The sequence below is a fragment of the Mirounga leonina genome, unplaced genomic scaffold (genome assembly GCF_011800145.1).
Source record: "Mirounga leonina isolate KUSES-001 unplaced genomic scaffold, KU_Mleo_1.0 Mir_154, whole genome shotgun sequence".
Classification (NCBI taxonomy): Eukaryota; Metazoa; Chordata; class Mammalia; order Carnivora; family Phocidae; genus Mirounga; species Mirounga leonina.
Window position 1 is genome coordinate 24,373,393 of NW_023270389.1, and position 24,173 is coordinate 24,397,565.

The 24,173-nt window shown below is 51.2% G+C and overlaps 1 protein-coding gene across 2 annotated transcripts; it reads left to right on the forward strand.

The window, feature by feature from the left end:
- The first annotated feature begins 1,995 nt into the window (after positions 1–1,995).
- RAB7B (RAB7B, member RAS oncogene family) lies at positions 1,996–23,600 on the forward strand. Of its 2 annotated transcripts, XR_004680211.1 has the most exons (7): positions 1,996–2,149; positions 7,301–7,369; positions 7,762–7,888; positions 8,588–8,803; positions 16,385–16,510; positions 21,658–21,872; positions 22,784–22,858. XR_004680211.1 is itself a non-coding variant. In XM_035010198.1 (6 exons), exons 2-6 carry the CDS (start codon positions 7,317–7,319, stop codon positions 22,862–22,864), a joined length of 603 nt encoding a protein of 200 aa, XP_034866089.1. In that variant the 5' UTR covers positions 1,996–2,149; positions 7,301–7,316; the 3' UTR covers positions 22,865–23,600. The 2 variants fall into 2 exon arrangements, 1 of the variants encoding a protein (XP_034866089.1); XM_035010198.1 differs by lacking the exon at positions 21,658–21,872 and having other exon boundaries at positions 22,784–23,600.
- Positions 23,601–24,173: the final 573 nt, after the last annotated feature.

The window sequence follows — 24,173 nt, forward strand, 5'->3', positions numbered from 1 at the left end:
AATCTGCACATGTTCGTACCCTGTCGTCCTTCAAGCTCCAATTTCAAATCCCTCCTTTCCACAAAGCCTTTTCCTCCTCCAAATCTTCTAAATCCCCACAACCCTGTAGCTGCATTTCTTGTATCATTATTTGTACTGTGTCTTATTTCCACTGATTAAATGCAAGTATCTATCTTGTGTCCCCCAGAGGGCTGGACATACTCGGATGATTGGACGAATGCATGCAAGAGGGAAAGAAGGAAGGAAATTCAGTGAAGGCAGGTGAGAGGCTGGTCACCATTTTCCACCGGGGTGTGTGTCAGAGGAAGAGAAAGGGAAGTTGCTGACCCTTGATCCATGTGGACAGAAGAAGTGAGAACTAAAGCCTGAGGGTGGCTTTAAAAGGTGTTAAGGGCAGTTCTGCAAACATCCCCTGAAAGTCTAAGTTTCAGTCCTGTGTTCAGAGACTGTAAGGACTAGGCGAAGGTAGTTCACTTCCCCTCCCCAAAAGCACCCACAGCGGCAGACCCTGTGGCTGGCGACTTCAACGTGTTCTCTGCGAGAGGTTCACATATGTCTCCATGCTCTATAGGGGTTCATCCTCATCCTCATTCTCTCTCTCTCTCTCTCACCCACACACAAACACATTCATTGAATACCTGGTCTCAGGAATTCTACTCCAAAAGTCATTATGGCACTGCATGTTAACTAACTAAAATTTAAATTTAAAAAAAAGGAAAAATTTAAAAAATAAAACCTGGTTGCAGAAAAGTAGAATATAGGGTGGGGAGAGGCAGGTGGATTCTAAAGAGCAACCATTTAAGAACAAATCAGATGTCATACACCAGTGGTTATCCTGAGGGTGGATGGATGCGCCCTTTCCCAAGCAAACAAAGCAGAATATGATGGGTATACGTGCTCTGGAATTTTTCCAGCATGGGGCCCCCTGTCTACTAGCTCACTCCAGGGAGATCAGCGTGCCCTCCCTCCAGGCACAAATGCTAACTGGAACAAGCGGGTGAGCTTCCGCTGGAACTTTTGTCCCACCGAAAACTCCTGACCCAGGCCTGTCCCTGGCACTGTGTGGCCAGGTGTGGGGTTCGAGGTTACTAGCTTGGCCTTTGGGGAACGCAAGTCCGGCTGACCAGACTGACACAGACAGTAGCAATGAGGCGGGGCCAGAGGCTCAAAGGACACAAGGAAGAATGAGCTGACAGTGAGGATCATGAAACAAAGGGACAGCCCACCAGGCAGGAAAGAAGGAACATGGGGACAGAAGGCTGCATCGAAGGTGTTAGAAGGCTTAAGGCGAGCCCTGGGGAGCTGGGAACCCAGTCAATTCTGGCTTGTCTAAACTCACTTTATTCCCCTTTTATCTGCCAACTATCATTACTCAGGGCATGGTTCCAGCAACTCAAAGGAATACCGAACTTAGCCACATACTAACAGTACTGAAAATAACTGTAGTCTCTTTTAGTACTTCAGGTGGGGCCACACATCTTCATCTGGGAGCCCAGGGAGAGGTCAGGACTTGCCTCCCTGTCCTAAGACTGGTGTGTGTGTGCGTGCGTGTGTGTGCGAGGTGGCAAGGTGGTATGATGCGGTGGGTGTGGACCAGACTGTCGTCCTGCCGGGCTGGTGGTGGGACCGAGGCTACTGCACGTATGAATCTAATACTTTCACAAACAGAAGGTCCCCTTCACTGGGGGGCTTCCAGCAGCCCCAGAAGCAGTTCCTAAACCAGCCAGAGGTTTTGCATGGTGCCCACTAACCTGCATGTTGTCCTGCAGGCTCTGACCCACACGCTCCCACCCTCGAACCTTCGATTCCTTGTTCCTCCCCACCACCCCCCGGGGGGGCCAGCATTCCGTAAACCCAATTCTCACAGGACCCATCCCACTGAGTGAGCTCTGAAGCCGAGCTTCACATTGCACCCCACCCCCTCCACCCACACAGCTGAGCTCACCAGGGCCGGCCTCTTTTGCAACTTTCCCAAGTCTGTGCATGAGAGGGAGAGGAAGGAAACAGAAGTCACTTGGCCTCAACAAGCTGTTCTGATCCAAAGCTTTTTTCCTCTGAACCGGCTGAGAACTTTGCTCTACGAGGAGACCCCCGGACTCAGAGAGAACGCCGCCTGCCCTCGGAGGCCGGATGCTAAGCAGCCACAGCTATAAGTGCCCTGGAAGTTTTTTTCGGTTCTTCTGTCTGCCCAGCAATCCCCAGAGGTACTGGGGTTTGGGGGTGGTGCGGGGGGAGTAGAGGCAAGGCATGTAAGGATGAGGCTTAGAATCTGGCAGCTGCAGGGCTTAGATCCAACCCCAAGACCCCCCACGCCAGAGAAACATCTAGGGCATGGTAGCGAGCCAGGCAGAAAGGACTTCCCCGCCCAGCCCAGGGAGCTGGGGCCCGGCTCAGGGCTCTGCATTGGTCTCAGCAGGAGGACACAGCTGCTGGCTCAGCTGAGGAGGTCAGCTAACGCCCTGGGTAGGCTTGCCACATGAACAGGGCACCTTCTTGGGTGGAACCTTCTGGCCAAAGGGTCTCATTGGGGAAGGAGGAACTCCTAGAGTAGGAAAGTGACCCTCTTGTTCTAAATCATAAATGTCTCCTGGCACGGCTCTGCAATGCTCAGCAAGCAATGAACAGAGTTGGACAGATCTGGGTTCTAGTCTCAGCTTGCCACTAATTAGTTGTTCTTGGCTCAGGAACCCACTGGACTATGCTGGCATTTTGTAAACTGCCAAGTGCCCTATAATTGCTAGGCATTATGCATTAATAAAAATAATTTCTTTGAGCTTGTCAATCGATGCCCCAACACACAAGATAGAGATAACAACTAGTCTGTAGCCTCAGATCTACATAGTGCTGATGCAGAGTAGGCACATAGTACATGTGCTGGATGGATGGACACATGGACGGACCGATGGATGGATAGATGGGGATGAATGAATGACTATTGGAAATTCAATATTCCCAGCATGGGTCAGGCTCTATGGAGGGATAGAGAAGTGGGAGGCAGTGTCCTGTTCTCTGGGCACTGACATTCTACTTAGGGAGACAGGACTAATACTTCCAAAGAACCTAAAGAACACGATCAAGCGCTGAACCTCCTGAAACCAGGGCTGTGGGTGCACTTCCTCCAGGGAGCAGGTCTAGACCTGCTGGGATTTAGGAGGGTAAGGCAGACTCGTGAGCCTTCCCTCAAGGCAATAAAGTTTTCACTCCATAGATGGCTTCTTTTCAAAGACAAACTTTATTCCCATGATTGTAAATCCCATTATTTTTAGGGTGGATATATTTACCACTTTCCAAGATGTGGGAGCAGGGAGGGGAGGCACTGAAAGTGGGGTAAGGTAGTAGAAGCAAGGTGGGGAGACTGCCTGCTTCAGAATTCCCATCTGCCCCTGCTCACTGGCCTCCTAGTCGGCAGAAATAACACCTCACCCAACACCAGCAAGGCAGAAAATTGTACCTGGGTCCTGGTTGGGGCCAGTGGGGTAGGGAGAGAAGGGAAGTGAGAAGGTAAGAGCAGAGCAGATCCAAGAGTCCTTGTAGGACTGGCCCCGAGCCCTAGGGCTGTCGTTGCGGGGGGGGGGGGGCATCAACCCAGTCTTTCTTGCTCCCCAGGGACTGAGCTACACCGTAGCTTTGGCGGGTGGGCAGGACCAGGGCTCCAGGCTTAGAAGGACTGCCAGGCAAGAAGGGGAGACGAGTTAGTCACATGCAGTGGACAGTGAGTCGCCTGCACATTTTGCTCTGGGTGGACCGGGGCTGGCTGAAGGCAGGGCACCGCCTTCCAAGCCTGCTTTACCCTGTTATTTAACAGTGGAAGGTGATGACTCAGCCTGGCCTCCAGGAGGATGCCCAGGTTTGAAGCATCCGAGGCAGCTGAGTGAGTGGGAGGAGGCTCAAAAGGGCAGCTGTTGCCAAAGTCCAGCCAAGAGCAGAGCCCAGAGGACATGGGAAGGGACTCAGCTACGTCTGAAATCTGCACATGCCTCCTTGGTGAGCCCAGCCAGTGTCTTCTGCCAAGATGCCTTCCCTCGCCAATGACATGGTCCTGGTCACCCTCCTGTTGCTGCTAGTTATCCTGGGTGCAAGGACCAGGCTATTTTAAATAGCAAGCTCAGCAAATATCTGCAGTGGCAGAATACTTTAAGGGCACATCCAGGGAAGGGGCCTGGGGGCAGGGGGTGGTGGGGATGGGGAAAGGGAGCTCAGAGTCAAAGCCAAGGTGAGTCACAAGGGTGTGAAGAAGAAAAGACTCAAGAAAAACTCAAGGAGAAGCCTTGAAACCTCAGAAGGCCTGGCATGTGGCAGAGGGATTGAGCATGCTTTATGTGGCCCCAGGAGAAATCCACAGCTAGTGGAAGGAAGGAGCTCTATGGGGGCAGGTCTAGCTCTGTCTTCCATGAATATGGTCAAGATGGCTCAAGCATTGGGTGGGAGTTAAACTAGATCATCTTTGAGGTCCCTCTACAGTGCGCTGGAGCTGGCTCCACACTGGTAGCTTGAAACCAGCCATGGTGGGAGTATCTACACCGCAGAAGGTGGCAGGTGCTACAAATCTGGTCTCTGCCACCACCCCCATCCCGTGCAATTGTTAACCATTTATCTGGGGGAGCCTGTGCTCTAAAAAATGACGCATGCCACCCTGCAGAATAAGCTACAGCCATGAGCCATGTCTGTTTCACCCACGTGGGAACACACTCACCAAGGTCAAGCAGTTCACCCAAGGTCACGAATGTATGGAGAATTCTGACTCCAAAACTCCTGATCAATCCCTGCTACTAGAGGACCTCCCTCTTCTGCCCCAGACACAAAAGTAATTTGTCTTGTCAAGAAGTCACACTCAGGGGCGCCTGGGGGGCTCAGACGGTTAAGCGTCTGCCTTCGGCTCAGGTCATGATCCCGGGGTCCTGGGATGGAGCCCCACATCGGGCTCCTGGCTCAGCAGGGAGCCTGCTTCTCCCTCTCCCTCTGCCTGCTGCTCCCCCTGCTTGTGCTCTCTCTCGCTCTGTCAAATAAAAATTTTTTTAAAAATCTTTATAAAGAAAGAAAGAAAGAAAGAAGTCACACTCAGATGACTTTGGGCTGCCATCCACCCATGTGCTCTTTTTAAAGAAATGTTAAGGTTTTATATTTGATATTGTTTAATTACAGTAACACTGAGCCTTGTGTAACAAATTTTAAGACAAGACATATATAAAATAAAACAATAGCTCCTAGCTTCTCATCTACCTTCCCTCAGCTCCTATTATTCATTTAATGTGTCTCTCTCCATAGCTTTCTGTATATACAGGACAAGCACAAATATAATACTAAATATATGGTCAACACCTGTGAGGTTGTTGTTTTTATACAATTGAGATCATACTATACAAAATGTTCAGGGATGTTCTTTTTTACTTAAATTGTTATCATATTTTTCTACTTCATTACTTCACTCGTTTTAAAACCGCCTACTATTCCAAAGTCTGAATGGATCATAATTTATGTAGAGACTCTCTTATCAATGGGCACTGGGTCACAACAATGTTCTCCGGCAATCATCTTTGTATAAAGGTATGTTTGAGCATAGGTACGTTTCTGCAGGATAGATTTCTAAAATTAGAATCTGGGGTATTACATTTTGATATTGTCAATTTCCCTCCAAAAAAGGCCGTGTTTTTCGTAGTCTATCAACCATATACAATAGCTCTTCCCCTGTACATTTGCTGACACTAAATGTTACCATCAGTCTTTTTAATTTTTGCCACTCTCTGGCAGGTAAAAAAAAATGGTATTTTTAAAATTTGTACGTCTCTAAAAATGAGTAAGTTTGAGTATCCTTTCAGAGCTTACTACTCATCATTCATAAGACTTCTGTTGGTTGCTTATTCATATTCCTTGCCCACTTTTATGTTGTATGTTATCTTTGATTACACGTTGGGAGCTCCCCAGGTAGTGCATACTGATCCTGTTACACACACACACCGTCTACCTCCCCCGCCCTCACCCCCAACTTCCCCTTCATAAGCACACCAGCTTCGTGCCCCACGCCAAGCCCACACCACCCAGCCCTGAGCCTCTCTGACAGGGGCACCAAGTGGCAGGTGTGTGATCCTTGTTCCAGTCTTATGGAAAACAATAGAATGAACAGGTAGGCCTAGATTCAAATCCCAGCTCCCAGGCCCTACCATTTATAGGCTGTGTTTTTAGAGAGAAACTACCTCCCGTCTCTAAACACCTGTATTCTCAGCAGTAAAATAGAGACCAATAGTGTCGGTCCTGCAAGCTCCTTTTGTGTGTTAATAATAGTCATAAAAGGGATGCCTGGGTGGCTCAGTTGTTAGGTGTCTGCCTTCGGCTCAGGCCATGATCCCAGGGTCCTGGGATCGAGCCCCGGGTCGGGCTCCCTGCTCAGTGGGGAGTCTGCTTCTCCCTCCCCCTTTGCCCCTCTCCACTGCTCATGCTCTCTCTCTCTCTCAAATAATTTTTTTTTATTTTTTTAAATAATTTTTAAAATTTTAAATAATTTCAAAATAATTGTTAAAAGTCTTTAGACCCTATGCATAAGCATTTCCCCATATTAATATAATATTCTCAAAAACTCAACATTAATAGTTCATTGTGTGCCATGATTTATTTACCCACTTCCTTGTTGTTGGGTGTTTATAAATAATACTGTGCAGAACATTCTTGAACAAGAATCTTTGCCCGCATTTCAGATTATTTCCTTAGGCCCAGTTCCTAGAAATGGAGGGCAGGAACGTTTTTAAGGCTGTCAATACTCGCTGCCAAGTAGCTTTCCAGAAACACATACCAGTTCTACCCCCACCAGCTGCATTGGAGAAGAGCCTTTTGATTCTGTGATTGCAGCAACACCTCGGGCTGGGGGAGGGGCACTCTCCCATCCAAAGCCTCTCAGGCAGTCCTGACAATGGACCCCTTGTCCTGCCCCCATCTCCTCTTCCCACACTGCCCTCCATCCCTGGCTCCAGGCTTGACTGTCCTCAAGGCCTCTGTTCAGTCCCATCCATTCTTCTTGGTGCTCCTGGCTGCCTCCAAGAGCAGGGTTGGTAAAGCTAAAGGGTGAGCGATGTGCCTGTCCTGTGGGACCACCACGCTTCCAGCCTTGGGGAGGCCCCAAGAGGAAGTTGGAGGGGAGCTGGCGTAAAGGTTGCTGATCATCCATCTCTTTTGGAGAACAACCCCACCTGAGTCTGGGCCCAGAGCAGTGATCTGCACATCAAGGGAGGGAAAGCAGAGGCCAGCCTGCAGGGGACTCTGGCTGCAGGGGACTCTGACCAGCATGCAGCTGACTTCCGTTTCCCTACAGGCTCTGAAGCCCCTCCATGAATCCCCGGAAGAAGGTGGACCTGAAGCTCATCATCATCGGAGCCCTGGGGTAAGCCAAGATCAGCTCGGGTGTGGCAGTTGGGAAGCAGCCCCTACCCAAGGGCGGTGAGACCTCCTGAATATTTCCTACCTACCATGGGTCCCTTTCTGATTCAGAGTGGCACCAGGGAGGACATCCCACCCCCAGGAAGAGAGCTCAGTTGGCAAAAGAGCCTGGGAGTCGGGCTGCCTGGTTTCTGCTTTATTTGGATGGGTCCCGGCTTCTAGAGTCCATTCCCTAATCCCTTGCTGCTCACTGTGGTCCTTGGACTGCAAGTGTTAGAAATTCAGAATCTTGGAGAGATGGCAGCAAGAGGGGCATGGCAAGATCTGAGAATGGGGTGTGTGTGTGTGTGTGTGTGTGTGTACGTTGTTCACATGTGTCTGGGGATTTGTGCTCAGTGTAGGAAAGACTTCCCTCCTCCACCAATATGTGCACAAGACATTTTACGAGGACTACCAGACCACACTGGGGGCCAGCATCCTCTCCAAGATTATCATCCTGGACGACACAACTTTGAAGCTACAGGTGAGCAGCTCTGCCTTCCCCTCTTCAGCATGCATCCCTGAAAATCACCCCACATTCCCTAGCTAGCCACTCACACAGCAGTGTGCACCGGGATCTACAAAGCTCTGGCGCAGAGATCAACAAACTTCAACTCATGGGCCGAATGTGGTCCACCACCTGTTTTTGTAAATGAAGTTTTATTGGAACACAGCCATGTCCACTGTTCACTTATGGTTATGGCTGCTTTCACACTACAATGGCAGAATTGAGTAGTTGCAACAGACGGTATGGTCTGCAAAGCCTAAAATATTTACAATGTTGCCCTTTAAGAAAAAATTGCTGATCCCTGATCTGGGAGAAAAAAAAAAAAAGGACAAATCCAAGGGTTGGGAGACCCTACTCCTAGTCTCAGGTTCACTGGAAATCTTGGTAAGTGGCCTTGAGCAAGTCACTCCCAAGGTCCAAATCTATACAGTGAGAATAACTGTGCCTGTCTTGATGACCCAGGGGAGAAAGGAGAGTTCAGATGATAGGGCAAAGATGCTGTAATATACATGGGCCACAGGGTTAAGATGCCCGTGGGTGAATGGACCACAAGCGCCTGTGCCGGGGCTGTCCGTTTCCTACCTGGGAAGGGCAACTTTGCCATCACATGACCCAGTTGGGCCCACCTCCAGGCACTCATCGCAGCCCGATGGGGTGGCTGTTCTTCCCCTCCAGATCTGGGACACGGGCGGACAGGAGCGGTTTCGCTCCATGGTGTCCACATTCTACAAAGGCTCCGATGGCTGCATCCTGGCTTTCGATGTCACCGACCTAGAGTCCTTTGAAGCGCTGGATACCTGGCGGGGTGATGTTCTGGCCAAAACTATTCCAGTGGAGCCATCCTACCCCATGGTGGTGCTGGGAAACAAGATCGATCTCGCAGACCGGCAGGTACCGTCCATACTTCCATTCAGTCCCCAAACGTTGCGTGAGCACCTACTACATGCCAGAGTCTGTGGTAGAACCCACACATAGAGAGCTGAATCAGACACAGTCCTTGCCTTAAGAATCTTGCAGTCTAGTAGTGGATACAGACACTCTAAAAGATGATTATGATAAATGCAATGATAGAGATACACCTTGGATATTTGGGGACTACAGTGAAAGGGCATCTACTCAAGCCCAGAATATAGAAAGGGCTTCCTAGGGGAGGTGGATTCAGCATGACCAAAGGCAAGAAATAGCATGATGTGAGTGAAAGCAATTTTGTCTAGAGACAGGGAATGGAAGAATTAAGGCATCAGAGGAAGGCAGGTGGAATTTGAATTAACTTATAGAACAGTATTTCTACCCAGGGCCAGGCGGGGGATTGCAGTTATAAATTCTTGACTCCATTAATTTTCTGGGACTATATTTTATCAGCATGAGTGTATTCCAGATTATCTGGCTAACCACATGACAGCCGGTCTGCCCCGTAGCTATAGTGATCCCGCTCATATAGGTGTTTACTGCTATAGTGGAATTGATTAGAGCTCTTTCCTTATTGCGTACTAATGAAAAAACAATAGAGGTAGTCTTAATTTGCAAAAGATGCTCTTGTGCCAAATGAAGCTTAAATGACACCAAAAAGAGCCGTTTGAACAAGGTTGTCTTAGTGTTTCAAATAGAGAAAAGAAATGAGGAACTGAGCCATCATATTTGAGCTACGTTTTCACAACGGTTCAAATAGAGAAAAGGATAGAACTGAGGCATCATTTGGAATGATGGATGGATGAATGGACAGACAGACAGATGGACAGGTTGGATGGATGGATGGATGGATGGATGGATGGATGGATGGATGGATGGATGGGTGGATGGGTGGGTGGATGATGGTGCTTCCAATGAAGCTACCACCATCATTAAGAAGAGCCTCCTGGGGCGCCTGGGTGGCTCAGTTGGTTAAGCGACTGCCTTCGGCTCAGGTCATGATCCTGGAGTCCCGGGATCGAGTTCCGCATCGGGCTCCCTGCTCGGCAGGGAGTCTGCTTCTCCCTCTGACCCTCGCCCCTCTCATGCTCTCTCTCTCTCTCATTCTCTCTCTCAAATAAATAAATAAAATCTTTAAAAAAAAAAAAAAAAAAGAAGAAGAAGAGCCTCCTGTTCAGAAAGAGACGAGTTTAGATGTGCTGAGTTTAAGGAACTTGTAGAACAACTAATTGGAGATGACAGTAGAATATACAAGAATAGAATATACAAGAATAAAACTTCAAAGGAGATGTCTGTGCTGGAAATAGAAATCTAGGCATCATCAATTCTATGGTCACTTCAGGTTTCAAATTCAGTGTCAACTCTCTAATTGTAAACATCCAGTCTCAGATAATAATCAAAGTCCTAAGTTCATTAAAAGGCAAGGTGTCTCCCTTTCTTTTTTCCACTTGGGGCAGTTACAGGTGAGAAACTATGGTCTAGGTGGAGGGAATGGTCCTTTGCATATCATTGCCAACTTTATGTGTCCACACTTCCTCCCCTTCTCTGGATAATTCTGGTTTCAGACCCTGTTAGAAATGAAGCAAGAGGGAGAAGTCAGGAGAGCAGGAAAATCCTTATTTGATGGATACTGTCACAAGATAGTTTGTACTCTCTGGCCCCAGCAGGTATTTCAAGTTGTCTCTTCCATGGATTACCTTTGGGTCCTTAAGAAGCCTCTACTGGAAGCATTTACTGTCCCTCCTATGACAAGCGTCTTGCATTTTGCTCCTCTCTCTACTCGTCTCCTGATTTTTCCTCCTCCACCCAACTGAGGGCACCAATTCCTGCAGGCAGCCCTCCTGATGAGATTTACAACAGCCCCAGGCCGGCTAGCTCTCTGTGGAGCCCCCATCTCCTTCCAAGGCTTGCCCTCGAATTCTGGCTCCCTTGTAGGGGCAAGGGTGATTGGTTCTCACTCTCTCTCTGTTCTCTCTCTGCCCTGTTGCCTTTTGCCTTAGATCCCTCGAAGGCATGTCAGGCACCTGTCCGCTGTATCCACCAAACTACAGGGGTCGTATGTTTAGCTTTTCAAGTGGCCTCCTTAAAGCCTTTTTTTTTTTTTTTTGGCTAGAGGTGAGGCTTTACCTATTCTCCCTCTTGCAGAAGGGGAAGGCATATACCCACAACACAGCTATTTCCCAAGAAATCCTTTCTAATCCTCCTTTCAATCCTTTTATATCCATGCTGTGGGTTTTAGAGCCATCTAACAATTTCTTGGTCATGAACCTTTGGAAATGGGCAAGGTCTCGGGGCGGTCTGTCTCCCAACCCACTTTATATCTGACATCCATCAAATTGTAATTGTAGCGCCTCTGCTGAAACTTCCATTTTAACATCCTGCTTCATGAACCTGTAGGTCATGGGGTGGGAAGCTGAAGGATTCCAAGCCTGAGAGTCTGATTTTTTCTCAGTGAAATCAGAGGCACCAGCTTCTCCTGAGCAGGAGGAGGAAGGGAACCAAGTAGAAGTCTCAGGAATCATGGTGAAGCTTTGCCAGTTACTCTGGAGAGAAGTCAAGGACAAAGATAAGAACTGGTGGGTGACACCAGAGGCTCAGCTGAAGAAGGAGACCAGGAATTAAAGCTGGCGTCTGCAGGTTGGGTGTTTCTCCAGCAGCCACATGTAGGTGGAGGGCCAGGAACGAGGGACCTGGGACTAAGGTGTTTCCAGACAAGAGTAGCTGAAGAGTAGAGGTGTGGGGGCATGGACAAGCTACCAAAGAAAGAGAGCCAAGGGGAGGTTTGAAGGAGCAGGCAGCTGCAGTGTCCAAGGTGGAAGGGCAGAGCAGAAGGAAGGAGGGCGGAAAGAGGTCGAAGGGAAGGAGACTGTGTCACAGAATGGGAGGCCAGATTCAATATTTGACGGAGGTCCTAAGTCAAGACCTGGGAAGAAGAGGCTGAGTGGAGAGAAGATGCATTCTGTTGGAGGGGCAGGAGTTGTGAGGTTACCCTGACAGGTGGGGGCCACGGGATGAGGATGACAACAAGCAGGATGGAAAGAGCAGGTGATGACTCCGAGGGGTGGAGGGGGGTCCATCCAAGCCTCAGGGGAGGGGCTTTGCTCTGCAGAGAGAGGAAGGAGAGAGACTTGAAAGAAGCCCAGTGAGGCCCCAGGCAAGCCCATCCCCATCTCTGGGGTCTGTGGTGAGTGACACACGGAGATAGCCCCCACTGGTGAGGGTGACAGGGGGAACAGAGACTCCCGGAAAAGTCAGGACTCAGCCAAGCCGGGGAAGTGAGAGAGGACCCTGGAGGAAGGAGAGTGAGGGGAGTTTGTCTTTCTGCAGGCAAGGCCCCCCACCCAAGGGCATGGCAAGGTGGGGGGTGAGGGTGGGGGAGGTAGAGTAAGGACCAGAGGTGGGGAAGTGCTCAGCAATAATGAAATGAGGGCAGGGAAGTGGAGAGGAGGAACCGTGAGTGAGGAGGGGTGAGGCTGGAAAGCCGCTGCCTTCCAGGGTCCCTTGTTTTGTCCCAGCTTAGCAGGGGGTTTGGGGAACAGAGAAGGCCAGCTGAGAGATGTGCTCTGGGCTCTCACTGGCACAGGGGTGAGTGGGTAAGAGCCGAGGGCCACCTGAAGGAGCGCCTTCTCGGGACTCAAAGCCGTGCTCGCTGTGTGCCCCTGGTCAGCTCCAGTGTCCTCACAGGCGACCTGGAGCCCGGACTCGGATTTCATGAGCCGGCCTGGGGACTGAAGGCAGTGCTGCCAGAAAGCAGCACGTGATGAGCCTAATACACCGAGGGGGTGGCTAGCCTCGCTCTCATTTCCTCCACGGGATGGGCTGAGAAAGCACGCAAGTTTTTCCCACTTCATAAAAAGGAAATAAATATTTAAAACTATATTGCCAGATTTAGGATGAGGGGAAAGTTCTGGAAATGCGTGGGGGTGATACCCATCCATCCATACCCAACAGCGGGAACATGCTTAATGCTACTGAACTGTGTGCTTAAATATAGTTAAAATGGTAAATCTTATGTTTATGTATATGTTGTATACGTTACCACAATAAAATACATATATATGTGTGTATTATATATGTATATATCATATATATGTATGTATAATACATACATCTATTTATCACCAGAATGATTTTAAAGAAATTACTGACTTTTTAAAAAAAAATACCTATTCCTCCTATAGAAGGTCATAGTGGAAAAATATCAGTTTGATAGAACAGCTCTGTTAGCACCCATCCTATAAGGAATTTATTCACTGGAATGTGAATTCTTTGCTCTATGCTCAGGTAGGCAATTTCTAACTCATCACTGATCCATAACATGGGAATTGTATTTTCTGAAAATATTCTGTTATTTTTGGTAGTGGTTTAAGATGTACCTGACTCACTGTTAACATTTATACAATTGATCATTTAAAATGCATAGGAGATGGAAAGGCATCATACATAAAATTATGCAAACTGAGCTAGATTTGTCAAACTTTTGGCCTCCGATGAACAAGCAAAATTGTAACAGAAGGAAAGCGTTAATAGTATATATTATCAGCCAAAGGCAAAATTAACCCAGGTAACGCTTTTAAAAATTTCATATTTCCCAAGTCCCCCAAGTAGCACACCCTGAATTTATTGCCACAGTCAGAGCCTAAAGTATAAAGAACTGTCATTTTATAAATAACGAAAAGACAAGATGATTTAAACAATCATGAAACCGCAACAAGAACTGGAAGTGAATAGTGAAAGGGGCTGTCTGGGTGGCTTTCTTCCCAGGCCGGCTTGTGGAGGTTGAGTGGGGAAGGAGAAGGGGTGAATGAAAAGAAAGTTAATTTTTTTTTAAGGGTTTTTTTTTTTTTGAGAAAGAGAAAGAGCACGAGTGAGTTAGAGGCAGGGGGAGAAGCGGACTCCCCTCTGAGCAGGGAGCCCGATGCAGGACTCAATCCCAGGACCCTGGGATCATGACCTGAGCTGAAGGCAGAAGCTTAACCAACTGAGCCACCCAGGAGCCCCAAGAAGGTTAATTTACAGCATAATCTCAACTGACATTTTGGAGCGTGTATTTAACCATTCCATATAAACCCAGCAGAGAAAGATCAGGGGCAAGTGAGAGAAAACGCCTGTCACAAGCGGGCACCAGACAGACCCCTGTCACTGTCCAGTGGGAGAGAACAGAGCTGAGCTGCGCTGAGTGGGTCGCTGCTGCAGGCTTGTCCTCCCAGCTCTGTTGCTGGGTTCCGCGGGCACTGATTCTGCTTCTCACGCCACGAAATATAAAAGATCTCCCTACATCCTGGAGAAGGGGAGGCCTTGACGTCTTTTCACTTGACCTCAGTTTTTACTGCAACTCCAGTGCATGCTCATCACCTGGTGGGGGCGGGGGTTGGGCTGGGGGTGGATAGAGAGAAGGAAGGCAGGAAGGCACTGTAAGAAGTAAGTCCCGTCCTCCCACTGGAGGATTTTAAAAGGTAGGAAGCCCTTTGCATTCCTAAGGTGCCATCCAGGTACAACGGTGAGTTCCTAATGCTTATTTATTTGTGGTTACTGGTGAGGACAGTACGAAGCACCAGCCACCCTTGCTTGACCCTTCCTCCAAAGAGTTCAGAATGTTCCTGAACTGTGAGCCTTCTTGGTTGCTCACCAGGCCTTGGGCATCCGTGCTCCATGGAAGGAAGCAGTCCTGGCCAGCTCTGGGGCCCTCCCCCTAAAGGCAGGAGGGTCTTAGAGATCAGAGGCCAAGACCAAGGCCTAGGGTTTCCCCCCAGGACCTGGGCATGGGGTGTGGATGTGTCAGCTAGCCCCCCAAAAGACAGGCTGCTTAGCTGAACTCAGGCTGCACCCTCCAGTCTCAGGTGGCGAGCTTCCCAATGCTGGGCCAATGCTGGTGTCACTGGGAGAGAGAGCTGTGAGCCCCTGGTGCTGCCACCACGCCTGAGACCAGGGAAGCAAGGACCAAAGAGACGGGACAGGGATGCTTCCTTTAATCCCAAAGAGACAGTCATTCCTAGAACCTGCAGGAGTGAGGGAGGCAATCTGATTTCCCCCTGGCTGCGCTGTCCTCTGGGAGAGAGGCAGAATGTCCTTTGTCCATGATAACAACCCTGGCCCCCTTAAGTAAAATGAAATCATGGTTACAAAGTATCAAGCACAGCAATGTTCGATATATGGCCATTTCCTCCTCCCAGAAATAATTGATTAGGCATTAAACTGAATGGCTCCAATTGTCTTTGGAAGTAACTCACGGGACTGCCAGGCGCTTTCCAAACCAACATGCTCAAACTCTGTCGGCCGTTTGCAGTCGGGTGGAGATGTACTCATTCTCCCCGCACTGAGTGGCCCATGGTGCCAGGTCAAGAGCTGAAAAGACCCTGAGCCTGAGCTCAAGGAGACAGTGGTCTAGTGGGGGAGGCAGCTGGGCAGAGTCCTCATGCAGTGCCCTGCAGAGGGCAGCCCCGATGCCACTGGGCTGCATTGCCGCTCTGCCTTTTCAGCTGTGTGCCCTGAGGCAAGTTGCTAGACCCCTCCGAACCTCAATGTTCTTACCTATAAAGTGGAGCTATTAAGACCCATTTCAGGGGCCACCTGAGTGGCTCAGTTGGTTAAGCGACTGCCTTCGGCTCAGGTCATGATCCCGGAGTCCCGGGATCGAGTCCCGCATCAGGCTCCTTGATCGGCAGGGAGTCTGCTTCTTCCTCTGACCCTACCCCCTCTTGTGCTCTCTCTCTCTCTCTCAAATTAAAAAAAAAAAAATCTTAAAAAAAAAAAAGACCCATCTCACAGGGTCACTGGGGGGATTGAATGGATTAATATGACAAGATATCTAACTCAGTATCTGGCCCATAGAAGCAGCTTACCAACTGTTCCTAGGACTCTACCCTGGGGAAGAAGGGTTAGCAAGGACCTGAGTCTCTGCTCAGCAACAGACCTCCTGGGCACAGGCCCTAGTCAACCTGTTCAGGGGATGGAAGTCCTCCACCCTGACTAGCGTGAGTCACGTTCATCTCCTTTTGAAGGGACTGAAGAAGGAGCCAATGGCAGGAAGAAGTGCCTAGTGTGAGCCTTAGGAGGGCAGCCTAGTCAGTGGGCTCTAATTCTCTTCCAAGCCTGTATTCAAATCCTGCTCAACCTCACACACCCTGAGCACAGTCCTCAGGTTCCCCATCTGGACAATGGAGCTAACAATAACCATCTCATAGATTTATGTTAAGAAAGAATGCATGTAGGGACGCCTGGGTGGCTCAGTTGGTTAAGCGTCTGCCTTCAGCTTGGGTCAGAATCCCAGGGTCCTGGGATCGAGCCCCATGTCGGGCTCCCTGCTCAACGGGCAGCCTGCTTCTCCCTCTCCCTCTGCAGCTTCCCCTGCTTGTGCACTCACTCACTCTCTTTCTCTCTCCCTGTCAAATAAATAAATAAAATCTTTTAAAAAATGCATGTAAAATTTCGGAAACATGGAAGAGTCTCGATAAATGGGAGTGGAGGGGAGATGGTGGGGATGTGACGGTGGGCAATATGATGATGGTGGGGATGGCGGCGGTGATGATACAGGGACAGTGATCATGTCTTCCCCTCATTCAGGTGCCCCCGGAGGTAGCCCAAGGCTGGTGTAAAGAGAAGGATATTCCCTACTTTGAAGTCAGTGCCAAGAATGACATCAATGTGGTACAAGCCTTCGAGATGCTGGCCAGTCGGGCTCTGTCCAGGGTGAGTGGCTATGGTGGCAACACGGCCGGGGCTGCCCCCAAGGATGGGGAACTCAGGAGCTTCCAGAGAACACACCGGGCGCAGGCAGGGCTGTGGGCAGGACAGGATTACTCATCGTCCTCATTAGTTCCGGAATGGGCTCAGCAGTACTCTGATTCTGAGCCCCAGAAGGCCACAAGTATAAAGCTCCCTTAGAGGGTAGAGTCGGTGGCCCCTGAGTCTGGCTGATCATCATCTATGGAGTTTCTAAAACATACGGTTCTGCACCTCACCCCTGGGCATTCTAATGCAGTAAGGGTTTGAGAAATGATGATCTAGTTCAATCCTGGCTGGTGGGAGAGAAGCCCTACAGGGCCACGCACCTGTCCCAGTGCAAGATCAAGCCTGTAGGAGTTGCTGACGTCCTCCAATCAGACAGCCGGATAGCTGTGGACCCTGTGTTGAGTGTATCCTCTGTGCGGGGCAGAGTGCAAGGCTCGGGGCCCCTTGCTCTCTGGAGGCAGGCTGACAGGCCCACATGTGGTCACAGTACAGACGTATGCTGGGGAAGCGTTTGGTGGGGGACCTCAGAGGAGGGGCACGCAGCCCAACTGTGCGGGAGGAGAGGGGAGGACGGGAAGATCAGGGAAGGCTGCCTGGAAGCGGTAGCAGGGTTTTCATCCCCTTCCAATATGGAGTCTGGAAACTGAGAAGAGGGTTCATGAGTGATCAGCACAGGGAAGGGATCAGCTTGTCTCATCATTCTGCCACATTTAATCAGGGTGGGCTTCTCAGAAGAGGGGAGAAGCTCATGGCAGCAATGATTTTGAATTGAGGAAAGGAGCACGGGAGATTGGGGCTTTCCCCGCTGTGGAGGTGCCTGCCGTCATTATGGGGGACCGGCTGCCTGGCCACGTGCTGCTCATGGCCCTGGAGAGAATGTTCCTTGGCCCTGCCTGTGGGCGTCCACCAGGGAGAGAGCCGGCAACCACCTCCAAGGGGCCGCCCGCCCGGGGAGAGGCCCCAAGCGTGCCATGCAGACCTCTCAGCACCTTCATTTCAGGGTTTGCCCCCGCCAGGCCGTTTTTATGCTTCCCCCCCCAGCCCCCAGCCCTCGCTGCCTCAGGTTAAAGGGAAGCTGGGGGTGCCCATCTCTAGCGCATGATCAAGAGGTGTGGTTTTATGACACCGTCTGCAACGTTGGCTCTGAAGCCCCAGATGAGCCTGCTCATGCCATTCCCCTGGAAAGCGGAGGAATGTTGTTTGACCTTGTATGGTGATCTGTGATAAATGGCCCTCCACAAACACGAGACAGTGATTTGCCAGATGATGAGTCACAGGGAAGCTCCCTCAGCCCACAGCCTGAGTGTGGTCAGCATCTGCCCTTTCTGAAGAGGGAGTGCCCTTTATTCTTAAAGTTACATCTTTCCTGCTGTGTCAACTTTCTGGAGCTTTTCTACTGGTTCTGTTTTGGTGGTGGTTGTGATCGTAGTTGTTGTTTTAATATCCCACTTGGTAAAAGAATGACTTAGCAAGCCCAGGTCAGTCCCTCATGTCGGCAGCAGAAATTTACTGATGAGATGTCTGGAAGTCACAAGTATGGTGTCCACAGTCCGGCTGACCTACATTCGAATCCTGCTCTGGTGCTTTCAAGTAGACCCCTGGGCAAGTCGTTATGACTCCTCTGAGCCTCCGTTTCCTCATCTGTAAAATGGAAATAATGCAATCCCAGAAACATTTACCGAGTTCTCAGGCTAGGGCTGGAGCTCCGGACCTCGGTGGCTCTGAGGTCAGGTAGAGGAGTAAGACATTCACAAACAGGCTGTCATAGACATAAGTGCCCCAGAGGGAGCAAAGTCAAGGCACGGAGATGACTCAGTGGTGGCTGGTGGAGAGGGTGGGTGAGGATGCTACCCAGAGAAGTGGTATGTGACTTGGGTGTTGAAAGACGATACGCAGTTTGCAACTGGACACGGGAGGGGGGAAGGGGGGGTAGGAGAAGGACAGAGAGAAGGGCATGGCCAGAGGCCCAGGCACCAATCTGCAGGGCCCGCATGAGGAACCAACTGTGGGTCCGTCTGTAGAAGGAAACGTGGCATGAAGGGAAGCGGGGTATGGGGCAAGCGAGGAAGCCCACGAGGTCAGCAGCACAGATCAGGAAGGCCGGGAGAGCCCCAACCAGAACTCGGATTTCACGCCGCAGGTGCATACCGTCCAGACGTCGCTGCTGCCCCCGAGGCGTACGGGGGCTCACCCGGCACCTTGAAACCCCAGCGGGCGTGTTCTTTTTTTTTTTTTTTTTTAAAGATTTTATTTATTTATTTGAGAGAGAGAATGAGACAGAGAGAGAGAGCATGAGATGGAGGATCAGAGGGAGAAGCAGACTCCTTGCCGAGCAGGGAGCCCGATGTGGGACTCGATCCAGGGACTCCAGGATCATGACCTGAGCCGAAGGCAGTCGCTTAACCGACTGAGCCACCCAGGCGCCCCGGGTGTGTTCTTTACTCAGAAACTTGAAGGAGAAATATTTTCGCATTAAAACAAAGCAAACAAACTACCAGAGCATAGGATGTAAAATTCACGTGGATGTTTAAGGTGAAACTGGATGTTGCACATCTCTAGTTTAAAGTCAAACACGTTTTCAAAGACATTTTCTACCAAAGCTTTGCCCCTCCTTCCCGGGGAGGTAGTCGGAGTGTTTGAGAGGCAGATGTGAGGGGTGGGCAGGGGAGGGAAGCCCCAGGCTGGGGCTCCAGAGCCCGGGACATCTGACGTTAAGTCCTGGCTCTTCCTCTTACTGTATGTCCTACAGCAAGTCGTGCAGCCTCCCTCAGCCACCACTTGCCTCTTTAAGTACAAATAAGAATAATGGGGCTGTTGCAAGGGCCAAATAAAGCAATTCATTGTACAAGAAGGCATTAAACAAAAGGTAGCTGCTTTAAAACAGGAGCTCTGTATAAGGGTTTCTGGCAGGGGTGTTTCCTGCTTCATGGAGGATGGGCCCCATGGGTGGATGAGAGGGTACTGCAGCAGTCCAGGCATGAGAGAATGGAGATGGCAGGACAGGGTGGACTCAATAGACTTTGGAGGGGAGCCTCAGGGGTTGATGATGGTCGAATAGAGGAGAGAAGGAACCAGGAGCTATTTAGGTCGATGACCAGGTTCCCAGCTTGGCTACCGGAGGCATGATTGAATAGAATGCTAGGGACCAAGCTAGGAGAGCAGGAACATCGCAAGAGGAGAGGGTGATGCGGTCCATTGGGGCGCATGACACTTGTAGTCCCTCGAAACATCTGAGTTCTGCAGTGAACTCTGGTTGGAAAGAGTGATTTGTGAGTCCAGCACCAGAATAGGTCCTCAGCTAACATGTTGAAAGAAAAGATAGTAGGTAGTTACTTTAGTATCCCAATCCGGCCACTTTCAAAGAGGAGGGTACTTAGTTATTCCAAAATATGATTAAGAATGCCCTCATGATCCAAGAAGGGATACCACCTGCTTCAGGGGATCTGGGATGATGAGATTTTGCTCATCAAAATCCAGTTGGCACTCCATCCCTGCTGGACCGGTCAGACCTGGTCCCTGTGGAGTGATCGGCAGCTTGGAGGCCCAGTTCCTTCGAAGCTAGCGAGACAAAGACGTAGTTGCCACGTCCAGGAGGGAAGCAGGCTGGCTGGCTAGCAGGTAAGCATGTTGAAATGATAGGACCTTTTTGAGGTCCAGGGGCGCCTGGGTGGCTCAGTTGGTTAAGCGACTGCCTTCGGCTCAGGTCATGATCCTGGAGTCCCGGGATCGAGTCCCGCATCGGGCTCCCTGCTCGGCGGGGAGTCTGCTTCTCCCTCTGGCCCTCTTCCCTCTCGTGCTCTCTGTCTCTCATTCTCTCTCTCGCAAATAAATAAATAAAATCTTTAAAAAGAAAAGAAAAAAAAAAAAAAAGGACCTTTTTGAGGTCCTCCAGCTGCAGGATCTAAAGACACCACAGAGGTGACCAGGCTTGAAAGGACAGACTGCAATAGTCAGTCACATCCCTTAGGCATATCAGGTGCGTGTGTGAGGACACTACTATGTGAATTTATAGCTAGATGCACCCATCACCTAGAGACCGGGGCCTGGAGGGAAGAATTACACAGGAGACCTAACTGTGGCCTGCCGGTTACTCGAAAGTTTTGTGGGAAATCTGAGGAGCCAGATGATGCCATGACGGGCCGAAATGATGTCACAAATGGGAAGCACTCTGGTAACACGGACCCGTGGAGGCGTGACTATTATTGGGTGTAAGAAAGCTGGTGTGAAGACCTCAGGCTTTGCCAGTGTAATGAACGAGGAAGTTTCTCACACCTTCCAGAGGCAGCGTTCCATCTGAATCTAGAATAAAATGCGAAGGAGCTCAGAAAGCCCCGCCTCGGGGCACTCCCAATCTCCTTCCCCGGGGGCTGGCGTTGTGGACGATGGCAGGGGTTTCTGGTCATGAGGGGCTCTGGGGTCCCAGCGGGGCCTTGGGTGGACGGGAGGGTGGGGCACACTCGCAGGTGATGAACCAACAGGCCCTGCCTCCTGGGTCCAAAGACCCAGTTAGGAAAGTTCCGGATCCCAGTCAAGGTCTCTGGCTTTCGTGATGAGGGGGGGACCCGGAAAATACCAGACAACAAGAGAATCCTTCCAAAACCTTCCCCTCAGGCAGAGATGGCTCACTCGGTGTAGAGGGGGGCTTAGCCGGGGACGCTCTGCTCTTCCTCGGCCCTCGCTAGGAGGTTCAGAAATGTCAGGATTGTAACTATGTTCGTTCTGCGGTGTGAGGGGGCCCCGCACCCAGCAGAAGGGGCCAGCAGGAGGACTGGACACGCCCGGGCTGCAGAGCCTGGGGCCCGCACGCCAGGCTGGACGGTGCTGGCGAGAAGGAGCCGCTCGGCCCCATTTTCTCTTCTCAGACACATCGGGTGGGACTCTGCTCTCTCAGGGTGAGAGCTAGGGAAGCCCTGGGGTGTCCTGGGTCAAGTGCATAAGCAGTGGGGGTTCCTCCCCAGCAGAGGGGGAGATCAGTCTGGGGTGTGGGGACATCTCCAGAGAGAGAGACCTCTTGCAGAGCCTACACTGCCCTCACCCCCCAGCACTAAGCCTTCCTGTAAAATTACTATTATATAAATTCTAATAACTCTAAATAATCTGTCTAGGGATCCTCAAGGCCCATCACGCAGGCCGACTAAGGCCCGCGAGACCCTACGTGGGAGGGCTGAGAAACAAGGGCTCTCAAGAAACAAACTATTTGGAAAAGGGCTGGATCCCGGCCCAGCACCATGAGCTCTGCACGTCAGCCGAAATGACCACTCAGTCTGGGGGTGACAGTGAGTCATGGGTCTCAGGAGCCAACATCATCAGGGTGCAGCAGGTGAGCCCTGACACCACCTCCTGGGAGCCAGGGCCACGGCATTAAGGCCGTGACATTCACCAGTGGGGACGGGTGCTGCTCGGGGCCACACCAAGGGGGTGAGAGGCACTCACCCGCCGAGTGAGCGCACACCCACCAGCTCGTGCACTCACACACGCAATGCCAGCTGTGGGGGGCATGGACGCCTGAGCCCGGTGAGAGCCTGGCAGAGTAGAGAGACCTTTAAGAAGAGACCCTTTTGCCCGCGAATCCATCTCCTGGAGGAAGGGCCCCCTTGCCCCATCCCACCCTCGCCTCTGAGCCAAGCGGGGTGGATCCTGGGAGAGAAGTGGCCAGCTGGGTGTGGAGAGGCTTTCTCTGGACATCGCTGGGACCCAAGGGTTTGGGGAGGTGGGCAGAGAAGCAAATAGGGCCCGGCGGAAACGCTGAGTCTATTTTAGGGAGAGTAGAGGCCATGGGAAGGGCAGAGGGTTGACGGGGCTTCTCCAGGTGCCCGGGCAGTGGTGGGGGGAGGCTGGGAGGTGGACGTGGTGAGAGAAGGTTGGGGTGTGGGGGTGTTTGTGGGGAGAGGTCTCCAGCAGAAAGGAGGAGTGGGCTGTCATCATCTCTGCCTGAGGTCAGATGTCACCTCAGTTGCTCCCTCTGGAGAACGGAGAGTTGTGGGGCCTCGTTGGAGGTCAGGAGACTCATGCCGTCCACCTGCTCTGGGCTCCTGGGAAAAACCTGAGGAGGAGTTGAGGAAAGAAGAGGGTGGGGAACACCAGTGCTCACTCCCTGGGGGCCTCAGCTTCCTAACAACACAATAGGGAGGGAACAAAAAGCCCAACCACCACCAGCCAGTAAGAGACAGAGGCAAGTGAGGCTCTTTGCCCCTCAGGGTGTGAACTCTGGCTTCTCTTTTCCTTCCCCAGTATCGAAGCATCTTAGAGAATTACCTCACAGACTCCATCAAGCTCTCATCAGAAGACCAGTCCAGGAGTAGATGTTGCTGATCATCCAGACTCCCGCCCTGGTGCTCAGCGAAGCCTGCCTGGGGCCTGGGCATCCCGGCCCCCACCAGCCCCCGACCTGCCCAAGCCCAGCCCCAGCAGCCTGGGCTCTGCAGCCAGAGCCCTCCACCCCCTCGAGTCTGTACTGGGTCCAGATCAGAGTGCAGCCCCTGCCTCAGGCTGAGTGTAGTGAGGACATGGCTGGGCCCTCAGGGGCCCCAATGGAACCCAGAATGTCACAGCCAAATCTTGGCCCCGGAGGAGGCACAGTTCCCTCACTGGCTCCAGCCTTCCTGCCACCCACCCTCCCTGAACACACCCCTGCTCCAGAACGCACATCTCTGCAGACGGCCAGGCCACTGTCTCCGGAGTCCTGTTCTACTCTCCTGTGAACGGGCCTTCCTTGCCCCCGCCCCACACACCCGCAAACCACAGCACAGCTTTGCAACAGGGCCCAGCTCAGGCTCCCTTGGTCACCAGGGCCAGAAGGTGAGGGCCTGGACCTCACGTGGGGGCCTGCCTCAACCCTCGGCGGCCACGGTTCAGGCCTGGAACGTCACTCAGTCCCCTCCAAGGTATGGGACTGAGAGAGCCCAGGAAAAGCCACCAAGGACCGGCTCATTCCTCTCTGCTGAATGCTCAGACGACTCCTATAAATCTCTCTGAGCCTTGGCTTGCTCGTCGGTCAAATGAGGGTGGTATGTGCCCACCTCAGAATACATGATTTTGAGGACCAGAAGCTCTGCTTAAATCTCAGTTGCTGTCTTTGATACGCATTTATTTATTCCTTCAACAAGTGTTGTTGAGTGTCTACTATGTACAATGCACGGAGGTCTAGTGACAAATGAAATCAACAAGGACCCTACTCTCTAGGACCCCACATTCTGATAAGGGAGAGAAGCCGTAGACACAGAATTGAAACAGATATTCTCAAATAGTAGATAAGCGTTTGAACAAAGCAAACAAGGAAATGGGATAGAAAGGGACAGGAACTGGGGTTGGTGCTGTTTCAGACAAAATGGTCCAGGAGGGCTTCCCTGAGGAGGTGTCAGTTGGCCCAAGGACTAGAGAATGAACAGACTACACTAGAGATCTAGACAAAGAGCATTCCAGGGAGAGGAGGCAGCAAGAGCCAAGGCCCTGAGGTGAGGACAAGCTTGCTGTGTTCCAGGAACAGTGAAAGGACATTTACACGAATACTCAAAGCTGCTGTCCCATGACAAGCAAAGGGGACCCCGCCCCCCAGCTGCTCCCTGAGCCTCTGCTGACTGGCCACCAGAGGGCAGCAGTGCTCCTTCCCTTGCAGGCTGAG

Bases quoted from the DNA above. Each gene is read 5' to 3' on its own strand.
- RAB7B (XM_035010198.1), top strand. From the start codon at position 7,317: ATGAATCCCCGGAAGAAGGTGGACCTGAAGCTCATCATCATCGGAGCC. The intron at 7,370-7,761 runs GTAAGCCAAGAT...ATTTGTGCTCAG, and splicing joins ATCATCATCGGAGCCCTGGG to TGTAGGAAAGACTTCCCTCC. The intron at 7,889-8,587 runs GTGAGCAGCTCT...CTTCCCCTCCAG, and splicing joins ACACAACTTTGAAGCTACAG to ATCTGGGACACGGGCGGACA.